We start from the raw sequence: 23,003 nt of genomic DNA on the forward strand, positions 1-23,003 counted from the left end.
TTGGTCACGTAGCCAAAGAGGATACAACTCTGACCTTGGATGTCTGTTTTGTTTTAGCTGCTGTCAACTGAATTTCTGAGTGGGTTGATGAGTGCTTTATATAATAAACTCTGCACACAGGGATTTTAGTGCCCTGGGAATTCAGTCTGTAGCAGTAGTGTAAAAAGCAGAGAACACTGTGCTAGAAGCTCTGTCCTTGCATGGACATGGCACACATAGGTATGCATATTTGCATATAGAGCACTTAAATTTAGGCACTCTCCTTAACTCCATTGTTACATTTCTTTTCCTACAGAAAAAGAAAAGTTGTTAATGGTAGAGTGGGAGGAAAAACACGGCTATTAACAGAGTTTTGTGTATTTTTAAATTTAAAATAGTATTTTTAAAATCCTTGAACTTAAAAAGATTTCGAGAAACCTGGTAAACCCAGGGCCAGGTTAACACATAATTTTCATCTTCTTTTCTTGTACAAGCAGTTGGTGGAAATGTGATCCTAGGCTTTGCAGTAGTGAGGATATTTAAAGCTTTCCCTGTGTTCTAGAGAATGGAAGTAATTGTTACAAAACATGCACAAATGTAGGATGCATTTTTCCTCATCATGGATAACGCTGTGATAGTAAGATGCTGTAAAATAGCTGTGGTATAGATTTATTTAATAAATTGATTAATACTTATTTCTTAAAAACTTCCATTACTACCTAGAGTCAAATGAAGATAATTTGAAGAGATGTTAATTCACATTGATTTCATATAATGTTTTATAAAACTTGCTCACTTTTTAGAAGCCTTTGAATACTAGTTATGCTGGTATTGTACTTCATGTTTTAAGTGTCTCCATTTTGATTGGAATAGGTATTACTATCCTACAGAGTAAGATATATCAACAAGAAAATTGCTTTTAATGTGTCACTGGTATCTGCAGTTGTGACAAAACCAGCTAAGAACACATTTATCCATAGATTTTGTTGTTTTATAAAATGGTGTATACCTCGTGGCCAAGACCTAGCCCCTTTGAGTCACTGAAGACTTAATTTTAAATATCAGATTTCTTAAATAACTCATTGACTTTTCCTTTATTTAGAGGCCTAGATGAATCTACCTTCTGCTCTGCAATTCATAATGAACACAGCACAGGACTGACAAAGGGAATGCATGATTACAGGTAATATTGCAGTAGTACTTGAGGGAAGAGTTGTTGATGTTTCATTACCTGTGCTCAGAGTGTTAAAAAGCCCAGAAGACAATTGAGTGCTCAGTGTCTGATTTTTTTGAAAATGAGACCTTCATACAGGTTGAAATATGGGAGCATCTGCTTGCTTATCAATTCATCTTCTGGCAATTTATGTCTAAAATAAAAGCCTTTCCCCTCAGGTAATTTTAAGGGCTTTTTCACTGCCATTTAATCAGCTCTGATCCCATCAGAGCTTGGTTTCTTGAAGCTCCCTTTTTTCATGATTTGCCTTTTTTTCATGCTGAGATTAAAACTAAGATACAGGGCGTTGAAAACATTGTCTTACTTGCAGGGTAAGAGTTAACACTGGTTTAAGCTTGAGGTAATGAGAATCACATACTGGATTTCAGAATGACATATTTAATAACATTGGACTCATACACAATTTACAGAGAAATCTTGTTATGAAAGAATCTAAAAAATAAGATACAGTTTAAATGGAAGTATAAAATAATTATCTTTGTATTGGAACATCCCAGTAGGTAACTGTTTTCTGAAAAGCACTTTTTGAAACAATGATAAGTAAGAAGAGAGTCACAGATTTGGGGACATGCTATACTTTATCAAATTAGTGGAATTACTTTGACATCAATAAGACTCCTAAAAAAATCTTAACTTTTTTTTTGTATTTTTCTTTTTTAATACAGAAAAGCATTCTATGGAGTAAATGAAATTGCTGTGAAAGTGCCTTCCATTTTTAAGCTTCTGGTTAAGGAGGTAAAATCTTTAACAAATCAAAGTAAAAAGGTATATTATTGAAAGTCGTTTCAAGTGCAGTGACTATTGACTGTTGGAAACCTTCCCCTAGAGCCCAACTTTCTAAAACAAAATGGTATGGACAATTTTTTTGAGCTCTCCAGCTCTCCTTAGAGCTAAAGATGCCTCAGCTATAAGCTCTCCAGATTTCACAGGCCTGGTGCCTTAGTAAGGACATTAGAAAACATCAGAATTCTTTGAAAGGGTCAGCATCTTATTTATTTTTTGTAGTTAATTTAAAACATAAAATGACTTATGTTCTCCATGAGAAGGCCAGGAATTATATATTACAGCATATTTATTTTAATGAACAAATGAAATGTAGTATTGTTGGATTTGTTTTGTTTTCCTTGTATCAGGTGGATTTGAATAACTGCTTTGTTATTTTGTGTTGTAATAATGCACAGTAGAACTTCTGAACAAAGAAACTCTCCAACCTGATCTAACAGAGTAAGAACTTGAGGTATCAGGGCATTTATTAAGAGTAAATAGAAAATAACACCCAAATTTGTTTAAGAATTATAATTTGAGGGTGCATCAGATATTGCCATTACCTTGTTTTGAGGTGTAGGCGAAAATGCATGCAGTCTTTGAAGTCTGTATTTGTGTACATTTGAGTGAGAACTGTGCTTTTTGAGGGGCTGAGGAGGTAGTGAAAGAAAGGATCATTTTGGCAAATCAAAAAGTATGTATAAAGAACTGAAATTGTCTTCTCCCTGTAGGAGGATAATTTCAGCTTTGTTCTGATGGAGAGCCCATGTGACCTTTTGGTGTAACTTGAATGTTCTGTCACTCTTCTAGGTTCTCAACCCTTTTTACATTTTCCAGTTGTTCAGTGTGATATTGTGGATCACTGATGAGTATCACTACTATGCATTAGCAATTGTGATTATGTCTGTAATATCCATTGTTAGCTCACTCTACACCATTAGAAAGGTAAGTTCAAAGAAAATGGATGCATCTTTTTGGCTTTTTACTCATTGCCTTATTTTGTTATGAAATTGCCTACAAATCTTTTAAGAATTTTTCAGAGTTATACAGATAGAATATTGCTATGCATTTTCTCTCTTTGAGCTGAAAGAATTTGGATTTTTAGTTTTCTTTGAGACCTTTGAAGCCTTTCCACGCTGATGAATCAGTAGGTAGGCCTCAGACAGCAGAAACACTCCCTTGCTTAAGTAAAACCTGGACACAAGTTTATGGACCAAGTTTTATTGACAGTAGTGATTCCATCTTGTGTTGTTTCCTTGTTTGAAAAGGCCCTGCAGAACTGAGCACCAGTGAAGCATATGGATTGTTAAACTGGTGATTCAGTTTGCTCTGTAGACTCAGCTGATGGGAATCAAAGTTGTAATTATCCTTAAATTGCCATCTCTGAATTCAGACCAGAGACAAAAAATCCCCAAACAACTTCTACCTTAATTCAAGTTCATACAACTACTGCAGCTGTTACTTTTGTAAATGACCAAATGATTTTATAAGATTTTTACAGGACAGTGAATGTTTGCTTCCAGAATGCTGTTAAAATAGGAGCCTGTACAGGTTGATGCACTCAAACTCTATTTGCCCATAAGTTTTCTAAACTATGTTCAAGAGAATGTTTTGAGTAGCATTTTGTTGTTAAAGAATGTTGGTAGAGAATCTCATCACTTCTACTGTAGAATGTGCATTTAGAAGAAGACAAGCTGTGCTTTTGAATAATGAATTTTTCTCCCCTTTGCAGCAATATGTTATGTTACATGACATGGTAGCAGCTCACAGCATTGTAAGGGTTTCTGTCTGCAGAGGAAACCAAGGTAAATTTCACAGGTGGCTTGGAAGGTTGAATTTAAATTGCTCATGAAGTGTGAGTGTAAAGTGGGTCTGCATCTGTTCTTTCTTTAATCAGCTGGAAATGCTTGCATTCCTTAGCAAACTTGCATGTGAAAAGAAGGTTAAAGTGGAATTTAGATAGTGTAATGTGTTCAGGGTTAACCTTCTAGATGCAATTTTCAGTGAGTATCAGATTTGTTCTAGGTTCTGTTGCTGTTTCTCATTCTCTACCATTCCACTTATGTAATTGTCATTCTAGTTTCTTTCCTGACTTAAAGATGTGCATGTGTTGGGTCTCCATTACAATTTATTACCCAACAAGGGTTTCAAGATGATTTCTGAACTTCCCCTCATTTGGATATCACAGCAGTTAAAGGTGTGGTATCCAAAAGGTGTGATGCATGAGTTTGTTTTTAAGACATACATTGGTGTTGGATTCATGTCTTTATACTGATGTTAAACTGTAGCTATTCATTAATATCTTTTGTATAAGCTCAGTTCCTTTCATTTGTCATGATGCACTCTATCCATGTGCTCTGGAGTTTAATCTGTGGTGGAATTTGGGTTTATCAATGGCCTTTTCTTTATATTTTAAAAATCTCTTCATGCCATTAATTAAATCAAGTTGTACATTTTATTAATAGTTGTATTTGTCACCACCTGGATCTTGAGTGTGAGGATCTTTATCAGGTTTTGTAGGTGGTGGCTATTTTCAAGTAAACTTGTTTGTGTTCTAATACTCAGAAATAGAAGAAATCCTTTCCACTGACCTCGTGCCTGGAGATACCATGTTGATTCCATCCAACGGGACGATTATGCCGTGTGATGCAGTGCTGCTCAGTGGTACTTGCATTGTAAATGAAAGTATGCTAACAGGTACAGTAAATTTGATACACAGTGCTGCAGGGCTAGAAGTATTAGCTTATACCTGTGTGCATGCTTACTTGCAGTATGTTTTAGCAGAAGTGGATATGTTTATTTTGTTTGAAATGTGTACGTTCTTACAATTACACATGTTCTGAAACACTTAGGTTCTTGTGTCAAGCTACCTAATACTGCTTGGAAACTCCAAAAATGAATGATTGTTTCTTGTTAAAAAAATTTCTTCTTGATAGTTTTTCTTCCTGCCTCTTAACTTGATGTTCTCAGTGCAGATCAGAAGGCTGTTTCTTCAGAAATATTTTTAGCTTCTTCCAAAAATGAAGTAGTGAGTACAATGTTCTACTGGATTTAAAACCACAAATTATTATCTCAAATTGTGCCTGCACTCTCTGAAATCAGGTGTCTGATGTATTTAAAGGACAGCTTCAGTGACTAGGATGGACTTTTTGTTACTCCTAGGATAATCTGTCCAAATTGACAGCCTTTAGAAAATTTTAGTTCAGAGATTGTATGTTCTATTGTGTTCAGTTTTTCTGAATATACTTGATCCTCTTGTTGTTGCTAGCAACTGATAAAAATTGATTGCTCCCCTAGCTTGAGTGCACTTGGTCACCAAAGGAGCTGAGAATAATTTTCTTCAGCTTCTAGCTTTTCTGAGTAAAGATGGGAGCGATGGTTTTCAGCGAGAGAAGGAAGCTTGTCCTGTTTTTTATTTTAATGAACTCTGTTTTATATCATAAACTGTCTTTTGAAGTAAAGGGCACAGAAGCTCTAGAAAGAAGTTAAAGGAGTATAAGGAGTTAAATAGCATTTGGGTAAGGTGAGAGACTATCTAATATGCTAAAAGGAAGATGACTTCCATAGGTCTGCCTGTGCTGGTGAAATGACATTATATTATTCTACTTGTGGTTGTGAATGAAAAAAATGTCTTTTCTTCTCTGATCTTGCTTAGAGACTTTCTTTCCTTTAAGGTGAAAGTGTTCCTGTCACAAAAATCAATCTGCCAAATCCTTCAGAATATCCAAAAGCAGTGGGAGATGAGATCTACAGTCCCGAGGTGCACAAGCGACACACACTGTTCTGTGGGACCAATGTCATCCAGACCCGCTTCTACACTGGGGAGTTGGTCAAAGCTCTGGTGGTGAGGACAGGTACTGATTGTTACCTTTATCCCTTGTTAATGTACTACTCCTTTCTGTAGGTGTGTGTCAACTGGCTGTTACTGCTAAACTTGGTAAAGGAATGTACCCCAAATAGCTTGATAAAAGTCTTAAAACAATGATAAAACTAGAGGATGGTCTGAAGATTAACAGTTGGCAAGGAAAAAAGTCTTTAGCATCAATTTAAAACTTATTTGAATGTGTTTTCTTGTCCTTTAGAGGTTTCTTTGTAGTGTGTTGGTTGAACTGCATGTGCCTCTTGGAAAAGGTTTGGGTGGATAGAGGGGAACAGCTGATTTTAGCAGAGTCATTCACAATGCCAAATGTTTTTCTTTACCTATAGTTATTTCAAAGTGCATAACATTTACTTAAAAATTACTTTGATCTATCTACAGAAATGCTAATTCATATGTTAGAGATCTGGTGTTAAATGTCTATGAAAACCAATTGCACAAGCTAGTATAATGGTGGGATTCTGCTTTACAAAGATTATCTTAAGAAAATTGCCACAAAATAAATTAATGCAAGCTATAATCCAAGGTACAATAAAACAAGTTAGAAGAAATTGGCCTGCATTAACTAGACTGCTACTTAAAGCAAGATTTCTATCAAATAACTTCATCCTAATTAGCTGTTTCTTACTCTGGTGTATACTTTTCACCTTCTGTTATTCTGCTTTAGCAGTAAAAGTTCTGATTTTTTGTTTTATTCTCTTTCTTGAGGCTTTTATTAGTCTTTTCTTTCAGATAGATATTTTCCTTCTGTTGAACACATCTACCCTTTAATAATATATATCAGAACTTGTTTTGTTTCTTAAATCAATTTCATGTGCCCAGCAGGTGTGCATGTACAGCAGGGTGAGCCCAAACAGCAACAGAAATGAACTGCTGAAGGCAATGCCCTGAGCAAGGGCTCAGCCTTTGCTCTGGTGGCTTGCACACTGAAAAGCTGTCACTAATGCCAGAAGACCTGGCATTGACATTGAGGTTGTAGTAATAGACTTTGAAGTGTAAGCAGAGGAAAAATGTTTTGGGCACACAAAATTGGGCATTAATGTTGGCCTCTATAAACGTCGAGGCAGAAGTTCAAGGAGTGCCTTGGGATATCTGTTGGTTGTTCAACTGAGACCTTTAGAGGGTTAGTCTCCTAGTTTAATTGTCAAAATGCCATCAGGAGATGCCCTTCTCAGAAGATGACTCCCTACACTGCAGTTTTTTCTGAGTCTTTCATTCTGGCTCTCAAAGGAACTTAAGTAGACGTGCCATTTAAGTATTTGATGTTGGACTCTGAATATCTTAATTTTCTTTTCTGCAAGGTCTGGCTTAATTAGACAATAAATATACCCACTAGCTCTGCAGTGTGAGGGACAAAATGCAGTACAGCAAACTCTGCCAGGCCAAGCCGTGTGAGGATTTGCTGCTGCTGCAGAGGAGGGGTTTGTTTGCATCAGCTGCATGTCCTTGCCGTAGGAGAGAAGCCCTTAGTATGATGTACACATATAAGCGCCTTAATTACAGTATTGCAAAACATCTGCTGTGGATATTGAGAAACAGCTGTAATGAAATTAGTAGCTTAAGGGTTTTATTGAGGTTTTTAATGTATTTTAATAGCTTTGCTTTTGTTTGTATTTTTAATAACTTACTCCTTTTTTATTTCTAGGCTTTAGTACTGCTAAAGGACAGCTTGTTCGTTCCATACTGTATCCAAAGCCAACTGATTTTAAGCTCTACAGAGATGCCTATTTGTTTCTCCTGTCTCTGGTGGTGGTAGCAGGCTTTGGATTTCTTTACACAATTGTCAATAGCATCTTAAATGAGGTATGTTTTCATTTCTGGTCCAGAACTGCCTTACTTTGGAAAAGTGGTGACCATGACTTCCATCACACTTCATAGGATGAGAAACTATTTGATTTAAAGTGAAATTTTTTTTGTTCTATTTTATATCAATGAAATGAGACAAGGTTACTGAGACTGAAATTCAGCACAGAAGCAGAATTTTAATATCTTACAGAGAAATTTGAGTTTTCCTTGGTTTCTCTTGACCCAATTACTAGATTTTTATCTTTGTTATATGTAAGATTACAATCTGACTTATAGTTGGAAGAAATAGGATACAGCCCATCTAAACATGCTGCAGGCAAAAAAGTCCTTATCAAGGAATAACCTGATAACTGTTAAGTTTTTTTGTTGATTTTTTTTTCTCAAAAATTTTGCATTATTCAGCTCATGTTTTAAAGTAATACATTGCCAGGGAGAAAAGTGCAAATTTGAAGTTATGGGTTGTGGATAATTTAGGACTGGATTATTGTAGTTGCTGATGGTAGGTGAAGATTGTGCTAAATTTCTGGGCAATCCAGAACACACTGTACTGGGAAAAACAATGTGTGGCTTTTGCTCTTGGTAGCACATCAGTGGGATGGTGAATGTGTAAGCAGTGAATTCTGCTCATTAACTCTGACCTCTGCTGCAGGTTCCAGCTCGTACCATCATCATCGAGTCCCTTGACATTATCACCATCACGGTGCCTCCAGCACTCCCTGCTGCTATGACTGCTGGCATCGTTTATGCACAAAGAAGGTTGAAAAAGATTGGCATCTTCTGCATCAGCCCACAAAGGATAAATATTTGTGGCCAGCTGAATCTTGTGTGTTTTGATAAGGTTAGGTGAATTTTGAAACCTTGCTACCTGAAGGAGCATTGTCTTAGAAAAGGGAGTTTGTATGGATAAAAAGGGAAAACTCCTTATTTTTCATGTAAGTTAGATGATTTGTGATCTGTTAGCTTCCAGGTAGTCAGTGTTTACCATCTGTCAATTCTCCTAATTTCATCTGCTCTAAAAAGTTGTTGTAATTGAGCAGTTTTCATATCTCAAGACTCCCAACTTAATACTGGCACCTCAGAAATGTGTGAGTTAAGGCCTACTAAGAACTTTTAAAGCTTCTGAAAAACTCAGGTGTGAAGTCAGACTTTTTCTCATTTTCATTCATTTCAATGAAAAGCTGAGGGAGTGTATTTTGTTGTTATTTGTTAACCAAACATGAATGAAAGACAGTAATGCTGCTAGCCAGAATTCTTTGCTTTTGGCTATTTCCTAGATAAAATTTATTTTCCTCTTTTGATTTTATCTCAAATAATAAGTATAATACTAACTGTATTATTTCAGCTGTAAGTACATTTCAGTTACTGTTTTAACTATATAAGATAGTACTAATGGTTTAGTACCCATATTCCATTGTCCTTAGTCTCTCAATATTGAGATGATGTGCTATCAGCTTTGGATTTTAAAGATCTGTTTCATTTGTCCTGTCTCCAGTGAGGAGCATGACTGCTTTGAATGTTTTTGAAAGTTATTTACCAGGTTTGGAACTTAATTACTAGCAAAAAGCAAGGGGAGATACTGTATTTTCTGTGCTGAAGTCTTGCTTTGTATGTGAAAACAAAAGAAAATTTTCTTAAATAGCTGTTAATTTTTGCTTTGCTGGAAGATAGTTTGTTTCTGAAGGCTTTTTTCATGCCATGCCCTTGGTCTCTTTGCAGACTGGCACACTTACTGAGGATGGCTTGGATCTTTGGGGAATTCAGCGGGTGGAAAATGCTCGGTAAGGATGAGCTCGGGGCTGATAGCAAACACGATACTCATGTTGTACTGTAACAGCTTCAGCAGAAGAGACTAGAAAATTCAGTGTGAGCTCATGTATGTTTACATTTTTGTAATGTGCTGTAGGAATGCCACTTAAACTGTGGCTTAGGTCTAGTGGAAGTTTAAACTCCCCAGCGAAGCTGAGGCAGAATTTTATTTGTTAGTCTGAGACCTCATCACGGTCATACTGCAAAACAGTTGCACATTTCTTTAATCCTCTCCTCCTAAGCAATGACTTTTTGGGCTGCTAGAATGAATTACCTTAGCTAATTAAGTTAAGTACTAAGTGATAAGAGGGCTTTGTATGAGAGATCAAACTAGAGAGGGAAGGAATGAACACTGAGTGTTTGAAGGAGGAAGAGGTTGTGATAGTTTCTGAAGATTCCAGCCCAGAGTCTTAATTTGTTTTCCGTGATGTGTGAAAACACAAGTGAAGGGACTTGTGCAGTCAATTTTCTTCTGTTAATCTAAACAAACCTTTTGAAGTGGCTCATAATAAATAATTATAGTGCTAAGTATATTATTACTTCATTGTTTCAGTTTCCTTTTGCCGGAAGAGAGGGCTTGCAGTGAGAGCTTGCTGAAGTCAGAGTTTGTTGCTTGCATGGCAACTTGTCATTCCCTTACAAAAATTGAAGGGGTGCTTTCTGGGGATCCACTTGATTTGAAGATGTTTGAAGCAATAGGATGGGTAAGTGCCTTTTTTCTCCTGAATATTGGATTATGAGCAAGTCCAAGTTAATGAATGTATAAATTAGTTGATTTTTTTTTAATGCAGATTTTAGAAGAAGCAACTGAAGAGGAAACAGCCCTTCATAATAGAATCATGCCAACAGTGGTTCGACCTTCAAAACAACTTTCCCCAGAATCCAAGCAAGCAACAGATCAAGAAATGGTATAAAAACTCAAAACAATTGATATGAGTTAAAGAAACACATTTTACTGTATGATAAAATTGAAATTGGATCAGAACTGTGAGGGTTTTGATGGCAAGGATACAACAAACATGTTTAAACCATTGTTGAAGGTAGTGATTCAGTATATGCCCCTTCCAAGGTGAGCAAAGTGAGTGTCAGCATTATTGCCTTTACTGATTGGTTAAAAAGTACAGTAATCCTTTTTGAGCTTATGCCTTTTAATATTTGTATGTTACCAAATTCTTACATTTTAATGAAATGCTTAGGTGTGCTCACCTTGCAGTTTCAGTGAAGACAATAATTTGTTAATGTCAGTGTGGCATGGAATTCATGCCACTCTGGTACCTTGGAGATAATATTAAGTGCTGAGTAAAAAAACAAAATGTACTTAGCAAATGTTTCTTCTAGCTGTATTTTGAAGTATTTTTAAATATTTCACAAAGGGAAATTTTAAGTATGTGAGTGTGTATCCAGATTATCACAGAGTAGGGTAGTGGGAGGGTATAACATGTCAGTACATTTGTATGAGTTGTATTTTGTAGTAGATAGAACTGCCTTTTGTTCAGGGCTCAGTGTATGTGCACAGCAGTAATTTCTGTGCAGTAGTTGATATCTGAACATTCTTGCAACTTAGTACATTATTTTTTGGAGGGATATACTTAATAATAATGTGGCCTCATTCTGAAACACTAAAGTACTTTAGTAATTTACAAAGGCTAAACAGTTTGGATTTGAAAGGTCTTGGTAATTCTAATCAAGAAATCAAGCTCTACAGTTCTACTGTGTCTCACTTAAAGTAAAGGATACTAAACAGATGCAGTATATTTATATTCAGCTTTTATGAAATCCATTGAAAATACAATATGACTTGATACTGATTCGTGTTGAAATAATTTGTAGCTGAAGAAGTACGTAAAGTTGATATTTATAGTGAATGTATCTTTTTTTGTTTTTCAGGAGTTGTTTGAGCTGTCGGTAAGTATACTTCTTTGTTTGGCACATACCTATTTTTCTGAAGATGCATGTGGATGTAACCCTTTTGTTCCTTCCTTCCTGTCTGGCACAGACTGGGTATGAAATTGGGATCGTGCGCCAGTTTCCATTTTCCTCAGTGTTGCAGCGCATGTGTGTCATAGCCAGGGTTCTGGGGGAAAAGAGAATGGATGCTTACATGAAAGGTGCCCCAGAGGTGATTGCCAGCTTGTGTAAGCAGGAAACAGGTAAAGGAGCAAATTTTTTTATTTCTTCTATAGCTCAGCTGAAATATGAATGTTTTAATAACCCAAAACTTGATTTTTCTAAAGTTCCTGTTGACTTTGAGCGTGTCCTGGAAGACTACACTAAGCAGGGCTTCCGAGTTATTGCTCTTGCTCACAGAAAACTGGAGTCTAAGCTTACGTGGCACAAAGTCCAGACTATTAGCAGGTAAGACTGGCTTCACTTTTTAAATAAGTAACAGATTTTAAAAGCTGCATGCTTTGAATTAATATGTAATGTGTATTTTTGCTTACATCAATTACTACTCTTTAGCTTTTTTTGTCTTGGCATACATAGTTCTGTACATCCTTTAGTTGTGCCCTGGACACACAAGATGAGGAATTTTTTTTCTGCAATGAAGTGAATTCAGAGGATGAGCTTTAAGCTGGAAATGAACTGGAATATCATTTTCATGGTGTCTAATTTACATTATTGTGACAGAAAACCTCGTCTGATTTCTTTACTTGCACATACTTATATCATCTATGTTTATTAAGGATAATGGCAAGTAGTGGAAATCCTCCTATGCATGTTTGATGTAGTTTCTTTGTCTCCTAAAGGCAGCATGTCCATTTTCTCATTGCAGAGGTTTGAAAAGTAGAAAGGTTTCTTCCTTCAAGTAGTAGAACCTCCTGTGAAATATTTTTCAGCTGGGCCTAGTTTTATGGTTAATGTCATCTTTCCCACAGTGCTTGAATGTGTAGTACAGCTATGAAAATGCCAACTTTGACTGTGTTCTTTTGTATCAGCCCTGTGTGCAAGGTGAACATTTAGCAAAGCAATGAGTTTTCCAGTTTCAGGTGTGAAAGTCTGCAATAGCAGTAGAATACCCAAGACCTGTAAATACACTGACTTTTTAATGTAAACCAAAGGGAGTTAATTTCTCTGCCTAATTAGCTAGTGCCTATTAATCTTACATGCCTTTGTAAGAATGTGGTAGCTTTTCTCTTAAGGTTCAGCTAAATTGGAAAATAGAGATGTGTGCTCTAAACATATCTTAATATTTGGTTTGTGAATGCAGTTAGTTTCAGAGCAAGTTTTCTAGCTGTAACCTATTTGAGACTAATTTCCTTTAGAAAGCATTCTCATGGAAGAAACTGAAAATTGTGCTTGAGAGGAAACAACACTTTCTCATACTGGTTTTCAAATAAAACAAGGGAAATAAGTATAAGTTATTGTGATTAAATCTTTCACATCACTTTTTATAAAGCGAATTACTTCATGGTTAAAAATACACATTCCTCTTTACTTTGATAAGCAGAAAATCAGGCTTTTAGAGCTGCATCTAATAATTGTAAATCTTAAAATCTTCTCTTCCTTGTCTCTTTTTCATCAGAGATGCTATTGAAAGCAACATGGATTTTATGGGGTTAATTATAATGCAAAACAAGTTAAAGCAAGAAACCCCTGCTGTACTTGAAGATTTACATAAAGCCAACATTCGCACTGTCATGGTAACAGGTTAGCATGTAAACATTGGTACTCAAAGATCCATCTCTTTCTTGTTTTAATTATGTGTATTAGTGTCAGGGGGTTTACACTGTGTTTATAGCAACAGGGAAGTTTAGAAACTTGTGAAAATATTCAGACTCCAATTTTTTTCTTTTTGGGTGCAAGTTGCTTTGGTAAGTCAGAGAAACCAGAAGAGGCTTTAATTCCACTTTGTGGTTTCTTCTCCCTAGCTCCAAGTATAAGCTACTTGATACTGAATTGGAGGATGAAAACCCTTAAAAGTCTTCCAAATCAGGCTAAGTGGAAGTCCTAGTCTAATTTTGTGACTGAACTTGCTTTGAGCTTTGGACTGGTTGTCCTGATGTTCCCTACCATTTTCATTTATACTATGAAAAGTCACTTTGTATTGGATTTTTTCTGGGAGAATGACTTAGGTCCTAGTAAGCATTCTAGATGTCTGTGCTCAGTGTTTTTTATACGATATGTGTTTGCTTTTTAAATCACAGGTGTTGTGATTTTGGAATGTTTTGCTAGGCTAACAATACAGCTCTGTGTTTGTATGTTCTGTGACTGTAAAAAGCAGTATTTTAAATGGCTGCCTGTTTTCTGCCTGGTTTTCCATATACACTAAGATTTGGTCAATAAGAGATCTTTATAGCTCCAAGCAGCAAACAAAATTTGTAGAGCAGGGGGTTTACCTGGGGGTTTCAGTGTTGTCTGTAGGTTTGTTTTTTTCTGAGGTTGGCACTGGTATGTGGGGCAGTCCTTGTCATAGTTCTGTGCAGGTTTTCTTAGCTTTTTTCTTACAGGGTATATCAGCACATGATCTTGATGTTTTTCTGACTGAAACCCTTTAAAATGCTATTGTTTAACAGGGGATAACATGTTAACTGCTATCTCTGTGGCCAGAGACTGTGGAATGATTCTACCTCAGGATAAGGTCATTATTGCTGAAGCACTACCTCCAAAGGATGGGCAGGCTGCCAGGATCAACTGGCATTATGCAGATACCCTCGCAAAATGCACTAGTTCATCACCAGCCATAAACTCAGAGGTAATATGATATTATATTATTACATTCTATCACACATGTTAGAATGTAAGCTGTTAGTTTTACAGTCCTTTTTATGTTATTCCATTAAATAGTAAATCAGCTGTTAAGTGTCAGTTCAGCATTGATATACTGGTTAACTTTCAGATCTTCAAATACCAAAGACTAGTAAAGCAGCTGGGGGAGGTAGTTTTTCAACTGTGATATGCCATTTGACATTTCACTTGACAGGGCTTTTTCCCCCCAACATTTCAATATGTCAAAACTTCTCTAGCTGCTTGTAGTTGAGACATTAAACTACATTTTCTTAGTAATATGTAAGTGTGTATGAGTTTTTTTTTCAAATTACCTTCTTATAAACCTAGTCATCTCTAGGAATACCCCTCTGAGTATTAGCTTGAAATGGCAAGGTGTCTGTGTAAATCCATTACAGTATTAAACTACTTTTGATAGGATATTCCAGTTAAATTGGTCCATGAAAGCCTTGAGGATCTCCAGATGACAAAATACCATTTTGCAATGAATGGGAAGTCATTTGCAGTGATTTTGGAGCATTTTCAGGACCTGGTACCCAAGGTGAGCATTTCCCTTGAGTATGGGCAGTTTCAGTGGTGAGGAGCCTTTGCCCTGTGAGCATTAAGAACTCTCCTGTCTTGCAGCTCGTGCTACACGGCACCGTGTTTGCTCGCATGGCACCTGATCAGAAAACTCAGCTGGTGGAAGCTTTACAAAATGTAGAGTAAGTATTTGCTTAAGCATAGAAAGCAAGAGGGTTCAATGTGTTTGGTTTGATAGGAGACAAAAATTATGCATGCTACTAGCTGTTTTGCCTAAAGAAAAATGCTGGGCTGAGAAAACTCCTTGTGTTGACAGATCAGCCTATTAGCTGATCTAATGGAATGAGAGTAGTACCATCTGCTGGCTAGTTGGGAAAGCTTCAGACTTTTAATGAGGTTTTAAATGAGGAATATGTTCACAAACTGACGAACATATTTTATAAATGCAGTTGCTTGGTTTATGAAACAAGCCCATCAGATGTCTTCTGTGTATTACAGAAGTATTATCAGGATGACTTCTGTTTACACTGGTCAATATGTGAGTGTTGGTGTCAGGCCCTGCAGCTTTACAAAATACTACAGAAGTGTCATTTCCTAGAGCAAAGATTCTTTAGAGCACATTGGGATGATAGAGAGTTAATTAACCATTATTGCTTTGATTGACCTGTCACTGTCATGTTACTTTTCTACTTCCTTATATGTATAACAGCAGCAGTAATTGATTTCAGCATTAATGATCACCCATTGTTATGCAAACCCTGAATAACTCAAAGTAGTATAGAAGTAATTAATGAAGTAAGCTAAATGGACCATGGTTGGAGAATGATCCAGAATGCTGATATCTGGTTTGCTTTTGTAGTTACTATGTGGGCATGTGTGGAGATGGAGCAAATGACTGTGGGGTAAGTATATTTTTATTTTCCATACAGAACCATTCAGTTAAATGATACAGCTGAAGGCAAGTTACAAAATGGTCTCTATTTCAATGTTACCTGGCAGGCACTGAAGAGGGCACATGGTGGTATATCTCTGTCTGAACTTGAGGCTTCTGTGGCATCACCATTCACTTCCAGGACACCCAGTATTTCCTGTGTGCCAAAGCTGATCAGGTAATGCCACTGACTGTGGACTTAAATGTGTCTGTGTAACTCATCTTGCATGTTCTATTTTAGTATATATTTGATGCTGCAGGAAACCAGTGTGAATTACAGAATACATACATTTTAGTGGTTCTTTTTCTTTACCAAAGGTACTCAGTGCAAAACCCTGCCATAGCATGATTTACTATTTTGTTGTAAAATCCTTTGTCCATGAAAAGTTTAATTTTTCAAAGCATGACCAAGCTTCTACACATTAGTCTTTAATTTTGTCTTAGTCACTTTGCTAGTTTCCATAAAGGCTGTGTGTAATTGCAAAGATAATTGCTCAGCACCATACAAAGTAGAAGGCAAATTCCCTAAATAAAGTTTGACCAATTTGTTGACTCTAGAATTGAAAATTAGGTAATGATTTTGGATAATGGTCAGCCAAAGAAGAATCTAGGGGTCTGTGGGGAACTAATGAAGTAATGCATTATCAGAAACATTTCTGAAGTCAGCAGCTCTGTGGCTGACTGTGTTTATTCAGTCCGTGCAATAAACTAATGCTTCATAGATGCTTGTGTAAAAAGACATTCATTTAAAAACCTCTGTTGAAAACCACATGAAGTCCAAAGAGGACTGGTTAGGTGGTGGCTGAGTTCAGAAGACATACCCACAACTTGATGTTGGAGGAAGTGTGCCATTCTGGCTCCTGTTTCTCTCATGTCTGTAGCCTCATGTCCCTCAAAGGGTTTGCTGGTGTGTCTAATTGCAGCTAACATTTTGGTAGGCAGAACTGAACTGCTTGCACAGAAAGCTTTGTAGTTACATGATTCCATCTGTTTTGACAGGGAAGGCCGTGCTGCTTTAGTAACTTCCTTCTGTGTGTTCAAATTCATGGCATTATACAGCATCATCCAGTACATCACGGTTACTCTGCTGTATTCTGTGAGTATTCTGTCCATACCTATGCAGTGTCAGCATAATTCAGAGATTTGAAAGTTGATAGATATTGAATACAAATTATTGCAAGTCCCTTTGAGTACAATGTATGCATTCAAAAATACATTTAGACTGAAAGTGTTGTTAGTATTTTGGGGTTTTTTTCATATTAACTGTACAAAATACATGATAGTATCTGTTTAGAAAAGGCAATAACCAATGACCAAGAAAAGAAAGTCTCTACAGTAGGAAGACCAAATAAGCAAGAATATATACAGAGCAAAAATACAGGTTTCAATTATTTAAAAACTTTCAGCATTTTGAAATAGCCTAACTTATTTTAACAGGCAATGCATTCATTTTATGTTAGAATTTAAAGAAACTAGCAGTACTGATTTGGCTGGGTAGGGGGGAAGCAAAATGGAATGTTTCCTGTTAATATGATTGGTTTCACAACAGTGGCATGTGGTAGAAATCCTGTATTTTAATTTGTATTCTGAGAAGGTAAAGATGCAGAGTTTTAAGGGACTTTTGAGGTGGAAATTTTCACAGCTGTATGAGTACATACTAAGGCTATGGTGTTTAAAGAGCTGTAGGCCTAAGCTGTTATTGCATTGGTATGTAAGATTCAATAATATCATTTGGTTACAAACCAATTTCAATTACAAATAGCTTGTCCATCTTGAAAAGGTTGTTTCATACTGTGATACTTCAGGTATTATTCTGTGAATTGTAGAGTATTCAGGACTCCTGCAGGTAAAGGAGGCCAGTTTGACAGGACACTCTCTTGTTTATAGAGGGAAATTCAAAGAATTAATGTGTAAAATTGTCAGTATAAACTTTTTGGGTGGTGTGAAGAAATTACCAATCTTTCATTTGTTGTTTCTCCAGATCCTGAGCAATTTGGGAGATTTCCAGTTTCTCTTCATTGATTTGGCAATCATTTTGGTGGTTGTCTTCACTAGTAAGTACTGTACTGAATTACCATTGTGGCTTCTGTGAACCACTTTTTGCTTGGTCAGATTTTCTTTAATATCTAATTACATGTGGTTTTGAGAAAACACTGACATACAGTGAAGATGTTATTACTGTTACATCTATGCATTAGGAAACCCAAACCACACTGTGTACTGAATTAGATTAATCTGAAATTTGTGAAATGTCCTAAAACAAGAAGCAGGTTGTGGGCATGATCTTGGGGAACTAAGTCTTCACAGTACAGGAAGCCAGTTTTGGAATCAAAACAGGAGTCATTGCAGTATCATCTTGCTCAAATGTTTTGATTCCTTGCATTCTTACTTTGAACTTCTGTCCACAAAATGTTACACTCAAAGTATTGCTGGTGAAACATTTGATTTCACATACACGCCTAGCATTCAATTCACTGGCTAACAGTAGAATTCCATTTTCAAATTTAATAAAAACATCTTAATTGAAGCAATGGCAATCCAAAAGTCAGGAGGCAAGCTGTAAGTCCTTGCAGGCAAAGGGAATTTGGCCAGACACTGCTAATTCCTTAAGTCTGATGGCTGCTGCTGTCCCCTGCTATGCTGTGCTGCTGGGGAACCAGCCTGTAGAAGGCACTGTGGTGTTGTTCTAGGGTTCTATGGTTTTTTCAAAGTGGTTTCACATTTGCAGTTCTGGACTAAATTTTAAAGTGATGTCATGAGCAAGCCATTCTAATCCCACAGAATGTGAACAGGATAACTCTTGAAAACCATAATGATGCAATGTGTCATTTGTTTTTTGTTCTCTCTGCAGTGAGTCTGAACCCTGCTTGGACAGAGCTTGTTGCACGAAGGCCTCCATCAGGTCTTATCTCAGGTCCACTTCTGTGTTCTGTGTTGTCTCAGATCATCATCTGCCTTGCTTTCCAAACCTTGGGGTTCTTCTGGGTCAAACAGCAGTCCTGGTACGAGCCTTGGACACCAGACTCTGAGTAAGTGTTTCAGTGGCTCTGTGCAGGATACAGTAGTGACTGGAAAGCTATAGGCAATAATACTCTTTTCTTTCTTGACCACTGCCCCCCCCACCATGGGGACTTTGAAAATAAAGCTTCTGTATTGCAGCTTGTTATTCTGCTGATTTTCTGTGAAAAAATATACGGGAGCTACCCAGTGGCTGAAAAACAAAATTGGGTCAGAGTCAGATGGCTTGGTCTAATGACTCTTCAGCTTTGAGACAGCTGAGGTAGAAATTTGAAATTTATGGTTCAGATCTATTCTATCTCTTTCATATTATAAAGCTTTGCTTTCCTGTTAGAGTTATAGTAAATCAAATTCATATTTTTGAAAATAAAGAGGTGTTTTAATTTTATTTTTTTAGATTGCAGTATTTCCTTACCTGTCTGTTAAGTCTGTCTACAGTGATAGTTTTAAAACAGTTTACTGTTTTTTAAAACAGTAGAAAATTTACAAACTGGCAGCATAAAAGAACTTGAAGCTTTGGATTCACAAAAATTACCACCTCCCTGCCACAGTTTTGAGTTACTTCTTACTACCTGTAATATGTTCTCAAGTTTAAGCTTTTTTACTACTGTAGCAATTTGTTCTGTCATTACTTTTGTAAATAAGTGGGCCCTATTTGCCTCTTTTCCATAACTCAGTGTTCAATATTTTTGTGTTGCAGTGCATGTAATGTGTTGGACACCCAGAACACCAGCTCTGCACACCATGGGAATGAGACTGTTCATGATGAACATTACATTAAAAATTATGAAAACACAACTTTGTTTTTTATATCCAGCTTTCAGTACCTCATAGTGGCAATTGTCTTTTCTAAAGGAAAGCCCTTTAGACAACCATGCTACAAAAATTGTAAGTCCTTTCTTAGTATATACAGTTCCAAATAAAATTCCCAAGTGACTCTGCACTTGTTGACAATTCTGTTGTGCCACTTCAGAAGCAATAGTGTTGCTAGCAGATCATAGTGGAGTTATCCTCTACTAATCACAGCTAGAAATAAGGAAATACTAAACTGTATGGAGAAACTTGTGTTAGTAGTTGCCTAATTTGTAGACGTGCATGTGTCTGTCTATTTCAACTCCACAAGTGAGCCACTGAGAAGGAGTCAGAAGGAGTCAGACCTTCTCTCTCTTTATGGCTGTCAGCACAACTAGTATTGCCCCAGTTTGCTTGAAAGGAGTTTAGGGGGAGAAGAGAGGTTGTTTCCAGGCAGTAATGAACTCATGATACATATTAAAATTGTCTAAAACTCTCGATTGTGAGATGGTCCAATTAAAATACTTTTTTCTTTTTTTACAGTTCTGTTTGTTTTATCTGTTATAGTTCTTTATGTCTTCATATTTTTCATCATGTTGCATCCTGTTGAAGCTATCGATGAATTTCTGGAGGTGAGAGCCAGCGCATCTCGGGTGTGTCAGCTTCCTCAGGGAACTGGTGGGCTGCCTTTGGGGCAAGCATGAGCCCTGCAGACCTTTAGCTTCACATCACTGGCTGGGGAAGGGAGAATTTATAATGCTGAGTGTTTTGGATGTGTGTTTACTTCACATGTGTGTTTCTAATCTCTGGTAACTTGTTTCCACAGCTTGTGTGTGTGCCGCCGGAGTGGCGCCTAAGAATTGTCATCATTGTTATTCTAAATGCACTTGTGTCTGTGCTGACAGAGGTAAGAAATTCATGTGGAAAAATGCTTCTCTTTTAAGTGCTTCTTTTTGCAGGGTGCATGTTTGTCTTTTATTTAGATCCCTCTTCACAACATGCCAGTATGAGTGGCTACTGTTTTCTTGTTAAGTGTGTATTTCTGCAAATGTCCTTGTAAGCTAGATTTAAGGTGTCAAGACTTTCTGTGTCTAAAGTGTAACTTTAAGATATTTTTTATTAAAAATTGGGGCAGGGAGGAAGTCAAAGACTTGATAATTCAACTATTTAGTATTAAAATACTCCATTTTTATTTTCTGTTACTTCAGAATAACAACATACAAGAGAACTATCTAAAATCCTTAGGGGAGCCCCCGTTCCTTCATTTGGATTGTACACATAGCTTATTGTTCAGAATTATGCAAGTCTGTGTAATGCAGGTCTGTCTGATATGATCAAAGCCCAGAAGTAGAGATGTTCATGCCAATCAGCTTTTGCCATCACTGAGCTTGTCTGAAGTCAATCACTCTGGATGTTGACCTCTTCTGCTATAATTCCAGAGTTAATGCATGCAGAAACATGCCCTACCTTTCATCCAGGTGCCTTGTTTTTGTTTCCAAGAATCAAAGTTGGACAAATAAATCTTCCAGAAGAAATCTGTATTCAGTCAGTTATTTATTCCTGTGGTTAGTTTTTCTCCATGTGTGATTTCCAACCTGAATATGTTTGGGTTTTGGTTGCAGTCATGAGTCACCTTTTTCCTGCAAGATGAAAAGGCCTTCCAGCATTATCTAGTGCACACTACAATTATCTGTTTTTACTGTGTAACATTTTCTACAGCTTCTAATCATTATTTCCATTACAATGTGAGGTATTGCTACCAATGTAATCAGTATAATACTTCCTTGGATCATATAATTTTGGTCTTCAAAGAGTACTGCAGCATTAATATTCTGTCCAATTGACATGTTTTTTCCCTTTATTAGTGACCTAGTAAAAATTAACTCAAACAAAGGGGTTTTTTTACATACTTGAATCAAAACTACCAAGGTGTTTTGTGTTTAAAATGTTCCAAATAGAATTTGCAAAATATGCTCTTATGTTGCTGCCTATTGGAACATGGTTTTGTGTTTTCACATAGCAGGCAACAACTTTTCCAAAACGTTTCAGTAGATACTAATTTTCTTGGCCTCTTGTCTTGTTGTTAACAAGTTTATGCACTATTAAAGCTCCTGTGCCTTTTTTACATTGTCCTGTATGTACTCTAGCTCTTCCTCTGATGATTTTTCTTTATGGTCTTGAATTCTTTCATTTTTCTGTAGTAGTGAATGCTTAATAGCTCAGGCTTTTCTGGCTTTCTTTTATTTGTGAAAAATCAAATTTTATGTATTTTGCTGTCTTTACCACTGAAACAAAACAACTATTCTAAAGCTTCAGACTCATGGCTTTTTTTGTCTTCTGATAAAATTAAAACAAACCTCCTAGACAGAAATATTTTTTCCAATTCAATTTCAATTTTCAGTCCAGTGATAAAGATTAAGAGGGAAATACATTTACCACCTGCTTGAAAATTCCTTTGTTCTGCAGGTGATCCTGCAACTTCTATAGAATCTGGCGCTGTTTCTGTTCTGGATGTGTAAGGGCTCCAGTAGGAAGTGTGTGCAGTGTGCCAGTCCATGTATCAGCACGTGGCTCTCAGGACAAATGGTTCTCCTCTGGTTTAAATATGCGTTCATCAGGTTCCACTTCTGGGCCTTGTTGGTTGTCACATCAGCCTGAAAACTTGTGAATTTCTACTAAACATCACCTAAGCACTATAATTACCTGCAGACTGTGTTCTTTCACCCACTATTTCAAACCTCACCCCACTCTTTTTCCTATGGAGGTTTGAGTTAGCATCTTTGTGCACTTCAGTCATTTAACTTTCATTACCAAAACTGCAGGGGTGATTTGACACATTTCTTCTAAACAGCCTTCCCTATTTACCTTGTTGCCTATACTTTGGTAATAAAATAGAAGTACCTACTTCTTTGCACTAATTGTGTGGGCTGTTATGCTCTCTCTTAAACCAAGTTTCTCCCACTTTGTAAGTGTAAGTTGAATGCTTTGTTTTGGCAGATGAGTTGTTTTACTGTTCAGCAGGTGTCCCAACAGAACTGTTGTGTAGCAATCCTCAAATCCCAAACCTTGTTTTACAATATACACTTCACCTTCCATAACTGGTGCCTACCTCTTGAACTGCATTTGCCCAATTCCAGCAGTGTTATTCTACACTCTCTAAAGCTTTGTCATGTGGTGCCAGCTCCCTGGGTCCAGTGTGCTGTGTAGAAATCCCAGGCTGTTTCTTTCCTTCACTTCAAGTATAGCTCATTGTCTTTCTCTCCTTGTGTGCCTGGCTGGATTTTCTGCACCCTCCACTTTTCACTGCAGACCTGTGCCCCAGGTCACATTCTGAGTATCTGGGAGAGGCCACTGGTGGCAGCTCCTTCCATCTTTTAACAAGGTACCCTGTATTTCACCTGGAGTTTGTTCTGCTGAGAGCTATCCCTCAGTAATGCCTCTTTGTCTCATAATTATGAGATACATGAGGATGGGATCTTCCTTAGTCACACTTGCCAGTGTGACACTTTTGTGTCACGCTGTGGTCATATGTAGTTTTGTCATTGCTT

General features: G+C 36.9%; 1 protein-coding gene across 2 annotated transcripts in view; it reads left to right on the top strand.

The window, feature by feature from the left end:
* Positions 1 to 23,003, top strand: part of ATP13A3 (ATPase 13A3) — a 54,947-nt gene that overhangs the window by 24,806 nt on the left and 7,138 nt on the right. For both annotated transcript variants that reach the window (XM_054282453.1, XM_054282454.1), the window contains 26 exons: positions 1,082 to 1,162; positions 1,879 to 1,948; positions 2,789 to 2,923; positions 3,711 to 3,783; positions 4,544 to 4,675; positions 5,653 to 5,832; positions 7,501 to 7,658; positions 8,311 to 8,499; positions 9,378 to 9,439; positions 10,021 to 10,171; positions 10,259 to 10,375; positions 11,355 to 11,372; positions 11,464 to 11,617; positions 11,702 to 11,822; positions 12,991 to 13,115; positions 13,982 to 14,160; positions 14,611 to 14,733; positions 14,817 to 14,896; positions 15,574 to 15,616; positions 15,714 to 15,823; positions 16,645 to 16,741; positions 17,627 to 17,699; positions 18,497 to 18,674; positions 19,364 to 19,551; positions 19,999 to 20,087; positions 20,282 to 20,362. In XM_054282453.1, the coding sequence (XP_054138428.1) occupies positions 1,082 to 1,162; positions 1,879 to 1,948; positions 2,789 to 2,923; positions 3,711 to 3,783; positions 4,544 to 4,675; positions 5,653 to 5,832; positions 7,501 to 7,658; positions 8,311 to 8,499; positions 9,378 to 9,439; positions 10,021 to 10,171; positions 10,259 to 10,375; positions 11,355 to 11,372; positions 11,464 to 11,617; positions 11,702 to 11,822; positions 12,991 to 13,115; positions 13,982 to 14,160; positions 14,611 to 14,733; positions 14,817 to 14,896; positions 15,574 to 15,616; positions 15,714 to 15,823; positions 16,645 to 16,741; positions 17,627 to 17,699; positions 18,497 to 18,674; positions 19,364 to 19,551; positions 19,999 to 20,087; positions 20,282 to 20,362 (3,007 nt within the window). The remainder of the gene's footprint in view (positions 1 to 1,081; positions 1,163 to 1,878; positions 1,949 to 2,788; positions 2,924 to 3,710; positions 3,784 to 4,543; positions 4,676 to 5,652; positions 5,833 to 7,500; positions 7,659 to 8,310; positions 8,500 to 9,377; positions 9,440 to 10,020; positions 10,172 to 10,258; positions 10,376 to 11,354; positions 11,373 to 11,463; positions 11,618 to 11,701; positions 11,823 to 12,990; positions 13,116 to 13,981; positions 14,161 to 14,610; positions 14,734 to 14,816; positions 14,897 to 15,573; positions 15,617 to 15,713; positions 15,824 to 16,644; positions 16,742 to 17,626; positions 17,700 to 18,496; positions 18,675 to 19,363; positions 19,552 to 19,998; positions 20,088 to 20,281; positions 20,363 to 23,003) is intronic.

The sequence above is a fragment of the Melozone crissalis genome, unplaced genomic scaffold, assembly GCF_028551555.1.
Source record: "Melozone crissalis strain CALT ecotype California unplaced genomic scaffold, PUWL_Pcris_2 ptg000034l_1, whole genome shotgun sequence".
Classification (NCBI taxonomy): Eukaryota; Metazoa; Chordata; class Aves; order Passeriformes; family Passerellidae; genus Melozone; species Melozone crissalis.